The 12375-nt window shown below is 35.5% G+C and overlaps 3 protein-coding genes across 6 annotated transcripts in view; 1 reads left to right on the plus strand and 2 right to left on the minus strand.

Annotated features, from left to right (window-relative positions):
• LOC116608985 overlaps positions 1-12375 on the plus strand; it is an 18558-nt gene continuing 6183 nt past the window's right edge. The window contains exons 1-4 of one of the 4 annotated variants that reach the window (XR_007305260.1): positions 1-643; positions 853-7731; positions 7842-7876; positions 7957-8122. Coding sequence is in view for 2 of the 4 variants with exons in the window: in XM_048719970.1 (XP_048575927.1) it covers positions 223-288; positions 7700-7731; positions 7842-7876; positions 7957-8969 (1146 nt within the window). In the remaining 2 variants the exon portion in view is untranslated. Of the gene's footprint in view, positions 644-852; positions 7732-7841; positions 8970-12375 lie in introns of those variants that run through there. The other 3 variants (XM_048719970.1, XR_007305259.1, XM_048719971.1) reach the window with 3 other exon arrangements.
• Positions 9351-12375, minus strand: part of LOC5498592 (protein asteroid homolog 1) — a 25607-nt gene continuing 22582 nt past the window's right edge. Inside the window, exon 5 of the mRNA XM_048719974.1 lies at positions 9351-10770. Coding sequence (XP_048575931.1) covers positions 10712-10770 — 59 coding nt within the window. The 3' untranslated portion in view covers positions 9351-10711. The remainder of the gene's footprint in view (positions 10771-12375) is intronic.
• Positions 10894-12375, minus strand: part of LOC125556743 (protein asteroid homolog 1-like) — a 2608-nt gene continuing 1126 nt past the window's right edge. The window contains exons 2-3 of the mRNA XM_048719977.1: positions 11385-12295; positions 10894-11096 (exon numbers count right to left, since the gene is read on the minus strand). Coding sequence (XP_048575934.1) covers positions 11074-11096; positions 11385-12295 — 934 coding nt within the window. The 3' untranslated portion in view covers positions 10894-11073. The remainder of the gene's footprint in view (positions 11097-11384; positions 12296-12375) is intronic.

Below are 12375 nucleotides of genomic sequence, written 5' to 3' on the forward strand. Positions count from 1 at the left end.
TATATTTTTGTGACGAAAGGCCTTATGGGGCCTCTCGTCACTATGCCATCGGTTTGAGTGAGTGAAAGAAAGAGTTGTAAACAATAGAATTTCACTTGAAGCAGGCGTTCCTAGCGGTCATTCATCGAACACGTGATCGTCGTCGTAGATGTCGCTGGCGAAGAGGGATCGGATTGATTTCGGATTACGACGTTGTTTTGAATTATAGTCCACGAGCAAAAAATGATTGGAGTCAAACATGTGCTTTCTCTTCGCACTTCTCGTTTGATTTCACGAGCTCTTGTGAAGGTGAGTTGATTTAATACTTCTTTTACAATGTATTCTATCCCTTTTGTGTTTAGTACTAGGCACAACCTTTTATGCATTTGTCATGTTGGTATTTCTAAAGAATATTTCAGATTTTGGGGTGCTTTATGTGGTTTGTTTGCCAACAAAAGCTCGATTGCATCGCTTGCCTTATTACACAAGACCAGTCCTTATGGCCGTATGGTGTCCTTCAATTCCCTTCGGGGAACCAATAAACCCAGAAATGGGGCTCAAAATCTCCTTCGGGAGAGCATAGAATTCCTTCGGGAAGCAAACAAACCCAGAAATGGGGCTCAAAATGTGCTTCGGCACACTGAATATTCCCTTCGGGGAACTAGTAATCACAGCAATGTGATCTTAACTGTGCTTCGGCACACTGAAAATTTCCTTCGGGAAACTAATAATCACAGCAATGTGACTGAAAGGCACTATAATGGCAAATATTGTGGAAACCAATTTGTGAACAAAAGTATTTTCGGGATACCTGTGTACATGTTGCTGTATTTGTCGGATAAAACAGGGCAAACAAAGCACATTTTTAGCACTGTATATAATGATCGAAGTAATCTTGTTGACGAATTCACCTCAAAAACTAGTAATAACAGTATAACAAATGCATTTGAGAAAACTATGCCTAGTATTGAAAACAAACATGATAATAATAAACATGCATCTTGTCCATCTATCAAGATCTCCAAGTGTATAGAAAATCATAGACATTCTCGAATATGTTCAAAGCAACTAAATCACAAATGTAGAGATAGAGAACCATCTAGAATATCCCTAAAAAAAGTTATGAGATTGCTCAGATATAGAAAGTTAAGAAAAAGACACAAAAAGATGATTATTAAGGGCACACCTGTTTCATCTGTTTTTTACAGAATTGCTACAAACTATAACTATTGGAAATTGAAATACATTAACAGACTTAATAGTTTCTATAGCTCCTTTTTTAGAGCAACTTGTAAAACATCAGTGAGGTATAATGGATGTAAACAAACTCTTTTATTGTCTGGGGACATTGAATTGAATCCTGGTCCTGTAACTGATAATAATAATATTGAAGATATATGTTTATATAGTAATGGTGACTTTACGTTAAGATACCGAATGCTTCGACATGGTTTAACACCACTAGATGTTGGTGGAGGAGGTGATTGCTTTTTCAAATCAGTATCACATCAGCTATATGGTAATTCAAATGAACATGCAGAAATTAGAGCTTTAGGAGTGAGATATTTAAAGGACAATCCTGAACGATTTATTGAAAGTATCATAGATTCATCTTGGTCACAGTATTTAACTAATATGTCTCTACAAGGAACATGGGCCAATCATATTATAATACAGGCTGTTGCTGATGCAATGAGTTTAAAGATTCATATTATAGAATCAGATTCAAATATTAGGGAAGTCACATTAGTTGAGCCAGCAAATACAATAATAAATAATATTAGAACAATATACATAGGACATATTGGTCAAGTGCACTACGTATCAACATGTTCTGTTTCACATCAACAAAGTTCGAACAATATTGACAGGGAAAATACAAGTTCGAGTCGTCCAGAAAAAAGAAAGCAAGCAAGTACAAGCAAAAGTTCTAATTCAAATGAAACAAAAAAGCAAGACAGGGCTACCTACATTAGGCAATACATGAAGGAATACAGGCAATCCAAACAAAATAATACTTCACCAGAAAAAAAATCAAAGAGAAATGAATACCAAAGAAATTATAGAGAAATGAATGCATCACCAGAAAAGAAATTAAAGTGTAATGAATACCTAAGAAAATATAGAGAAATTAATTCATCACCAGAAAAGAAATTAAAGTGTAATGAATACCTAAGAAAATATAGAGAAATGAATGCATCACGAGAAAAAAAATCAAAGAGAAATGAATACCAAAGAAAAAATAGAGAAATGAATGCATCACCGGAAAAGAAATCAAAGCGTAATGAATACCAAAGAAAATATAGAGCTAACTCATCCATTGAATTTGCAATAAAGCGGTTCCATGAAATAGTAAACCAAGGCCCTCTGTATATTTGTATATGTTGTGATCAACTATGGTATAAACATAGTGTGAGTAGTACTACTAAGCTGAGACAATCAAATCCTGATGTTGTGAAATATCTATCAAATAAGATAAGTGTTGGTAACAAAGAATGGGTTTGTAGAACATGCTCTAATTATTTGCAAAAAAATAAAGTCCCACCATGTGCTGTAGCGAATGGTATGGCATTTCCAGATAAACCAGATTTCTTTGATCTCAATGAACTAGAATGTAGATTATTAGCTCCAAGAATTGCATTTCAAAAATTAATGCAGGCACCTAGGGGGAGACAGCTTAAGATACATGGAAATATTGTTAATGTACCTGCTGATGTAACTAATACAGTTAATATATTACCACGATTGCAAAATCAAACTGCTACAATTAAAGTTAATTTAAAGCGGATGCTGAAATATAAGAGTTCTGCACTGTCACTAAATGTAAGACCATATAAAGTACTTCAAGCAGCAAATTGGCTTATAACACATAGTAGTTTATATAGAGATGAAGGTATAGTACTGAATAATGACTGGATCAATCAATACAACAGAGCTGATAATGATGAAATTAATGAGAAGGTACAGTCAGATACAATAGATGAAACTGATGACAATGATATTGATTCTGAAGGGCTAGACCAAAATGAATCACATGAAGATGAAGCAGAAACAATTGCTGGTGTTACTGATACTATGTTTACAGCAACTGACTTTTTAGAAGATAATTGAAAGGCAAAACATATTAAATATTGCTCCAGGTGAAGGGAATAGACCATTAAGTGTTTTTAGAGACAAATATTGTGAAGAGTTAGCATACCCTGGAATATTTCTTGGACAACCACGAATTGACAATAAACAAAGATTAGTCGATATTAACTATAGTGATATATGTAAATCAGAGTTGAGACGGTCTGACAGACGAGCTGCAGTGTGCATTGAAAATATATTTTACAAAACAAAAAAGTTGCAAATGAAAATTCTCTTAGGAAAATCACATATAGCTCTGAGAAAATGTAAGGGAAACAACAAAAATATTACTGCTGGACAACTTAAACAGCAAGGATCAATAGACAGATTGATTCGTCATGATGATGGATACAAATTTTTAAATGCATTGAGAGGTTCACCTCCATACTTTGAAAAAGCTAAAAAAGATCTGTTTGCAATGATTAGGCAGTTAGGTCCTGCTACACTATTTTGTAGTTTCTCATCAGCTGAAACACAATGGATGCACCTACTTAGAATACTTGGTCAGCTTGTAGACAATAAGGAATACACTGATGAACAAATAGACAATTTTAATTGGGATGACAGGTGTCGCTTAATTCAGAGTGACCCTGTGACATGTGCAAGACACTTTGATTATCAAGTTAATCAATTTTTAACAAACTTCTTGTTCAGTTCTACTCAACCTTTAGGTAAAATATCTGACTGGTTTTACCGTGTAGAATATCAGCAAAGAGGGTCTCCTCATATACATATGCTGATGTGGCTTGAAGATGCACCACAATTTCAAATAGATAGTGATGAAGATGTCACATCATTTATTGATAAGATAATAACTTGCCAAAAGCCAGTAGACAATGCTGATTTACTAGTCTTGGTTAATAGACAGGTACATAGACATTCTCATACATGCCGTAAAAATACAAGTAGCAAATGTAGATTTAACTATCCACAGCCACCAATGAAGCAAACTATGATAATATATCCTCTAGATGAGGATACACCCGAAAAGGAAATAAAAATATATAGAGATAATTGGAAGGCAATTCAAGTGTATCTAGATGAAAGCAAAGAAGGTGAAGATATTACATTTGACCAGTTACTCGTGAACCTTAATATCACTAAACAAAACTATTTACTTGCTGTAAGTTCATCGATTAACACACCTACTGTGTTTCTGAAAAGAAATCCCAATGAATTACGCATAAATAATTACAACCCTGATTGTCTCTCTGCATGGAGAGCTAACATGGATATACAGTTTGTCTTAGATGTCTATGCATGTGCTGTGTACATAGTGAATTATATATCAAAAGGCCAGAAAGGCATGAGTGAACTTTTAAGAGAGGCATGTACTGAAGCTAGGCAAGGTAATAAAACAATAAAACAACAAGTAAGGGATATTGGAAGTAAGTTCCTCAATAATGTTGAGATAAGTGCACAAGAAGCAGTGTACATTGTGTTACAGCTTCCAATGAGAAAATCATCTAGACAGATAATATTTATAAATACATCACCACCTAATGAAAGAGTTGACCTATTAAAACCAATGGATAATATTAATGAAATGGATGATGACTCTGAAGAAATCTATACCAGTGGTTTACTCAAAAGATATTCAAAGCGCCCTCTAAAACTAGAAAATATCACACTTGCAGACTGGGCAGCATGGTATGATTGTGCTGGAAAGCCTTATGTAAAACAAACTAATCAAGTTGATGTTGATGGTCTTCCGTTAGAGAATTTTGTTGATGATAATCTAAATGATGATGATGATACAGAAGCTCAGAAAACACCACGTAGCAAAACTAAAAAACGAGCAAAGGCTAGGATAATTAGAAGTGTGTGGTTTAATAAGGAAGCTGAGCCGGAAAAACATTATCGTGAACTTCTAATGCTATTTACTCCATGGCGAAATGAAGAAACTGATATTCTTGGTACATTTTCATCTTATGAAGAACGCTATATGTTACTTGCCAATGTCATCAATGAACAAATGAAACAATATGCAGTTTGCAATGAGGACTTTGAAATACAACAAGACATGAATAGATTAGAGGATAGATTTGATGAGATAGCACCTTGTACTCAAAATCTTGAACAACAAGACCGAGCTGAAGGTGATCAAGACTTACATCCTGACTTCACTGGAAACTATAATCTATCAGATGATTTAGGAATACCATCAGTTGATAATACTGAAACACTTATTATGAATGAACTGCCAGATGATGAATATAGATGTATGGTACAGACGTTGAATAAAGAGCAAAAAGAATTTTTCTATCATGTACTACATTTAATAAAAACTTCTGGTGAGGCATTTTACTGCTTTCTAAGTGGTGGTGCAGGTGTGGGTAAATCACATGTCACTAAAGCCTTATACCAAGCTGCTTTGAAATATTATAACACCAGACCTGGCGTTAATTTTGCTGAAACAAAAATACTTATGTTAGCACCCACAGGGAAAGCAGCATATAATATAAAGGGCAATACCATTCATATTGCTTTAGCAGTACCAGCCTGTCAGTCATTAAAGAACTATAAGAAACTTGATTCAAGTAGGCTTAATACATTAAGATGTCAAATAGGTGGACTTAAGTTGATATTTGTAGATGAAATATCTATGGTTGGTAATACTATGTTTAATGTCCAATTCAATAATAGACTTAAAGACATCAAAGGCAGCTCGCTACCATTTGGCGGTGTTAGTATTGTTGCTATAGGAGATTTGTTTCAATTACAACCTGTAATGGATGGTTATATATTTAAAGACATGGATAATGATGAATATGGTGTTCTTGCACCTAATGTATGGCAAGAACTTTTCAAAATGTTTGAACTTAAAGAAATCATGCGACAGAGGGAAAGCAAAGACTTTGCTGAATTATTGAATAGATTAAGAGAGGGAAATCATACTAAAGAGGATATAATCAAATTAAAGGAAAGAATTCTTAACCACACTAGTGCTCAGTATCCCAAAGATGCACCTCATTTATTTATTCAAAATGCTAAAGTCAATGACTTCAACTATAAAGCTCATAATGCTCTTCAGGGTCCAAAATACTCTATTAAAGCACATGACACTGTCATTGGAACAGATTCGGAAGAACTTAGAGACAAAATATTAAAGCAAATACCTAAAGATCCTAGAAAAACAAAACAACTGCATTCTGTTTTGCATTTGGCAATTGGTGAAAGAACAGAGATATCACTAAACACTAGAAATGATGATGGTATGACCAATGGTGCTGGTAGTGTCATAAAATTTATGCAAATACATAAAACAGACAAACCATCAGGTATTATATGGGTACAGTTTGATCATGCTGATGTTGGTCAAAAAACCAGGCATGATAATAGACAGCTATATGTCAATGATATTGAACCAACATGGACACCAATCAAACCTATTAGCACTCAATTTGCTGTAGGTAGAACAAGATCTGTACACGTGATGAGAAAACAATTTCCACTTAGACCTGCTGCTGCTAAAACAATACATAGATCACAGGGTGATACTGAAAGTAGAATTGTAGTAAATTTTGAAACCAAAAGAGCCATTCCTCATATACATTATGTAGGATTAAGTAGAGTAACAACTATAGATGGTCTATATATAACTGACTTATGTGAAAGCAAAATAGCTGTTAATACTGACGTCCAAACTGAAATGCATCGATTGAGAACTGAAGGAAAACTGTCACTTTCTGTTAGTCCCATATATGAAGCACCTCAAGCTAGTATTAAAATCTGTTTTCTCAATGCAAGATCATTGCACAAGCATATAGATGACATACGTCATGACTTAAATTACTCAAGCACTGATGTAAATATTTTTTCAGAAACAAGATTTTTTCAGCATGAAAATGATGATTCATATCTATTAGATGATAAAAACTATACATTGTTCAGAAATGATGGTACACCAAGACAAAATGTAAGGCCATATGGAGGTACAGCAGTGTATAGCCGTCTTGACTATTACCCAGGATATCCATTTTGTAGTAATACACATGGTGTAGAAATAACTATTTTGAGGTTTATGATCATACCTCATATTACAATAGTGGGAGTATACAGCTCACCAACAGTATCAATAACAGAATTATGTAATGCTATGAAAGAGACACTAGACTCTCTACCAACACAAATTAACATTTTTATTGGTGATTTCAATGTGAACTGGCTCAGTGAATCACGCCGTGCATCACTTTATAACTTTTTTATAACACAAAATTGTTATAGACAGCTAGTTTCATGTAGTACAACAAACAGTAAAACCTGTATTGACCACATCTACACTAATTTACCTGAAGTGCAAACAAGCTTTCAGATTTTGGAGACATATTTTTCTGATCATAAAGCCATTTGTGTATTGATAAACAGCTTCATTAACTAAAGGCAAAAATTGATAATGGAGTCTATAAATACAGTGCAAACAATTTACATTACACACTAGTTTATTTAACAGTAGCACATACTGATTATGTTCTTATAAGACTACCGGTATTCTGAATAATTAGGTACTTATTATAAATATTATGTATTAGAAACACAGTTAAATACACTCAATAGTGCAATTGTTTAGATACACTTTATTTCATTACAGAATACCAACATGAGCACTCCTACAACAAACCCGTAAGTACTTGTATCTTAATTTCATTTCTATTTTTCGTTTCCATCTTATCTTAGGTAATATCTTTGTACTCTTTGCTAATATTATTACATAACATCTCCTTTTATTGCAGACAACAACAACTCAACAAAGCTGACGACTCACCAGGTAAGATATATATTTCTTTGTTGTGTAAAGCATAATAAACAATGTGTTTGCAATGACTAAAATAAGTTCTATTCTTTCAGATGTTCAACTAGAGGGTTTTGTTCATAGCCTAAGTCCTGTTAAGCATGCGAAAAAAAACAGAAAACCATACTTTGACTGTCTTGTCCAAACTGGAGAAGCTGAAAAGGTCCGTGCCGTGTGCTATGACCCACAGCTAAGAAAAAATCTCCTTGAACCATACCAAAATAAATCACCAATAAAAATCACAGCCACCAAAAGAATGGCTAGCACCAGTACCTCTGAAGAGTTCAGAATGACGAAAAAATCAAAGATAACATCAGCAGCGCCAGAATTCTCATATAACTCCCAAGTTGTCTCATCTATTGTGACGGTGCAAGAAGCGTTATCAGCGCCAGAATACAAGGCAGTTGACATTGTTGCTAAGGTGGTAACAAAGAATCACGAAAATCAATTGATCATTAAACAAGGTCAACAGCTAAAGAAATCAGACTGTATCATTGGTGATGAGCATAGCACAATAAAACTCACTCTCTGGGAAGACCTCATTGACAGAGTAGAATGTGGAAAAACGTACACATTTAAGAATGTTAGAATCAGAGTATTTGATGACGTTAAATATCTATCTACAAATACTTCAACATCAATTGAACCAGCTGATCGACAAATCCATGACATAAACTTAACATCTGAGCAATTTGCTGAAAATATTATCGAGGGACGGTTTATCGGTGCCAATGTGAAAGCAGCAAACTCTTGTGTTGTATGCAACACCACGCTAAATCAAGATGATAGTGAAGATGACATGATAACATGTCCCCTGCCAACTTGCCAAACAACTATGCTCTTTTCAGAATGCCAAACAAAACTGGTTTGCAACTTAACTGTCAAGAAAACTGATGGCAAAATGCAGATGTACACATGCTTTAATGATGGCCTGCAAAGTTTTCTCATCTCCATCAACAAAGGCGACACTAGAATAGATGACTTATCACCTAAAGAACTGAACAAGCTTTTCTTAACTGCTGGAACTAAGCAACTTATTGTGAATAATTCAACCTCTGTCATTCATCAGGTTCTCTTTTAGACCTCAAAACACGTCGAAGGTATAAAGACTACAGAAAAACATTTATTTGCATATTTTGAGTTTTTGTTGAACTACAGGCATAATGTCTGATATTCTCTGCTTTTCTTGTATAATACAGAGAAATCCATTCAAAAAAGTTAAATTTAGAGTTCGTTTAGTTGTAAAACTGGAACCAGCATTATTGTTCTTGTTCATATTGTATCTAGATGACTGTGTACAATGGTCTTGCTGATATTCAACTCATATTGATCATATTGTAAAAGCCAAAATCTAGTTATTGGTCAACCAAGACCATCCATGATATATTGTTTCTAATCAACAAACATTTCACAATTATATTACAAAATAGAGTGAAAGTACAGACAAATATTATTTTAAAGGGATTTTATTGAATATATTTTTATATAAGATGTTACTGTTCATATTATAACTTATCAATATTTTTGAAAAGCCACAAAAATTGTATTCACGTTATATATTTATATTGAAGTGGAAATAAAATGTTTATATTTTGCAAAATTGAACATTTTTATGGTGTTTAGCCACACAACCTAATTTTTCACATCTTTCTGTTTCTTATGCTTACACTGTAAATTCTAACTTCTTCAAAAACAATTCACTATGCTAAGACCTACACTAAAGTCTCTACTCTTTACGTTTCTTATGCATTATACCTTGAGTCACATGCAGTCTTTGACTGCCTATTTTTTATAGTTGATTTCCAGTATTGTGATTGGTTTTACTATTACAACACTGAGCCATCATACATATGGAAGACGCACAGGGAGATGCGTGCGCACCCCCTGTGTATGCTTTACCGCCACTGAATAATGTGTGCACAGCGTGCTTGAACATAAAGCCTTTCTTATGAAACAAAATTGAGTTTTAAAACTGGCATTGTGACGCTGTCTTCTGTCGGAAAGTTTAACAAAACCTGCAAACCGCACTAAGATGTCTACGGTCAGGGGATTACTGGATATTTGGCAGAATCGATTTCCAGTTTTTGGTGTATAGCGCACCACTTCTGCGCACAGTGGCGCGCGCTGTTTGTTCGAATTTTCCGGTATTAAGTGCGTGCGCGCCACAGTTGTACAAGAAAACAAAGCAAAAGGCTACTTTGATGTCCTGTACAATTAAGCGAGACGATGCGCCCATGCTTTACGATGCCACGGCGACATAACGACCCCCCAAAAGACCCAAGGCGTAATCGACTATGACAACCCTGGGATCCTGGTTATTGCCTCCCATCAAGGCGCTTGTTGAAATACTTTGCAATTGTACAGCAATCCCAGGAAATATCGGTGCTTTTGGGGCCTTTCGGTTCTTTACAGCCTTCCGTAAAGCAATTAGCTGCCATACCAAGTGTGTAATCCGAATGCATGGTTTCTGTTTTTTCTTCAGACCAGATTCGATCCCAATGACCTATTTTTTAATTTGTTATTCTTATTGTTTAACCCATTCATTCCTGAATACTTTTTCGCAATATTGTGTAAAAACAAAACAAAAAACTAAACAGACTAGCAGGATTCCGATGCGCTATGACGTGAACTTCCTAAGCATTTCCTTGCATCGCTGTTGTTATCCTTATTATTGGCTTTACTTCACAAAGCTATCAAGATGACCACGCTAGCTTGCGTCGCAACGTAAGTTACATATTTTCTCAAGCGCACACCAAGGGTCTCCACTTATGAGAGAATTGACTGGAAATTGTTTTTCGTGTGAAATTTACACTATTCGACATCGTCATCATCGGAGCCAGTTTCATTGAAGAGAAGTGCAAATTTATTACCAGCCAGGCACGTTGGAGGTCCCTCCCTTACCGCGTCCATTAGCCTCTTGTATCCTGGTGGATGAACTATTGACGATGCCTCTTGAACTGATTGGGAAACATAATAGGAATAATCAGAGAAACAAATGCACATTCTGAAGCATGTTAACACCAACCCCCTTCCCTGCTGCTTTCTTAGCAAACTAAAAATGTTTCCTGTAAAAATTGTACTTATTAAGCCGGAGATTTAACATTTAAGCCGGAGATTTAAGATTCAAAACCATTTGCCCACAAAAATATCTGCACCTGAAGAACCCTCCTGTGTCATCGCTTACCTTTTTGGAGCTGTTCAGCGATTCCCAGTGCAGCAACACCACTTCCATAAAGGCCGCTCACAGCAGGTTCAGCCAGTGGGAAATTGAGCACTTGATTTGTGTAAATGGTCTCCAACATTACGTTTTGCCACTGTGCAAAGCTATGCAATGAATCAACACATGAGATCTTTTTCTCTCTGGATTCGGGGGGCACCAGATGATTTAGAATAACTGCTTCAATGTGTGAGTCTTGTGGATTTGCATGCTTAATCCAGTAGCGTGTTGCAGCTACAAACAGCCATTCATCTTTATCTAATAGCTTTATTGTGCTTGTGTTGGATTCCAGTAGCAAAAAGAAAAGCATTTCTCTCTCTTCTAGAGGTAGTTCCTTAATTTGGATCAAAGTTGGTAGTTTGCCATAACCTTCTAAGACATACTTTGGATCTCTAAAGTAATTGGTCAGTCTTTTTTTTTTTCTGTCCCATTCCTTAATCCTTGTTACTTTGTCATGTTTCTCTTCATTGGGTTTGCCAGGCTGTGTCATGGCATACAGGGCTCTTCTCAAATCGAGAGTGCAAGAGCATGAAGAGCTTTTAGCCAAGTTTTCAACCTGACAAGCTAAAAAACGCATTCCAGATATTGCAGCAGAGATGTAATCACTAGGATAGGCACATTTCCTGAAACCATTTACAACCCATGAAGGAAATTCTGTCCCCCCTATTTCACTCCATCCATCATTAGCACCACCATCACTAATAAAAAAATTAGAGGCTTTAGACTTTCCCACAGAAGTGTAGCTATTGAGTGAAGTATGTAATGCATCCCTAAGATGATTTTGACACTCTTGATTTTTTATACATTTTAGGACAGAGTCAACTCCTTTTTCAATGCTCTCTAAACCCCTAAGAAAATCAGCAACATTTCTAAATCGAGATCCTCCTCCTTTATGATTTCTTGGGATGGCAGTGTAAAATGGCTCAACTGCACTTGAACTGACAAAGTCATTTTCAAGCACAGATGCAAAGAGAGGCATAAGATCAGGTCTAAGTTGTAAATAATCTGCCATTTTTTGCCTGCTGTAGAGCTTGGTAGATAGAGGAAAAGAACGCCAGTGGAGGGAAGTCAAACGAATAAAACCCCCAGGGAGATCAAAGATAAAAAAGTCACTGTCATCACTGAGCACTGGACATTGGAACTTCTTGGCGAGGGAAGCGATTTCTTCGTCTGCCTCACTGCAAAAAAACAACAACAAAAAAAACAAGTTTTGCAGTTTTATTCTTTGTGCTATTGGCATTTTTTTTTTGGGGGGGGG

The sequence above is a fragment of the Nematostella vectensis genome, chromosome 12 (assembly GCF_932526225.1).
Source record: "Nematostella vectensis chromosome 12, jaNemVect1.1, whole genome shotgun sequence".
NCBI classification, from domain to species: Eukaryota; Metazoa; Cnidaria; class Anthozoa; order Actiniaria; family Edwardsiidae; genus Nematostella; species Nematostella vectensis.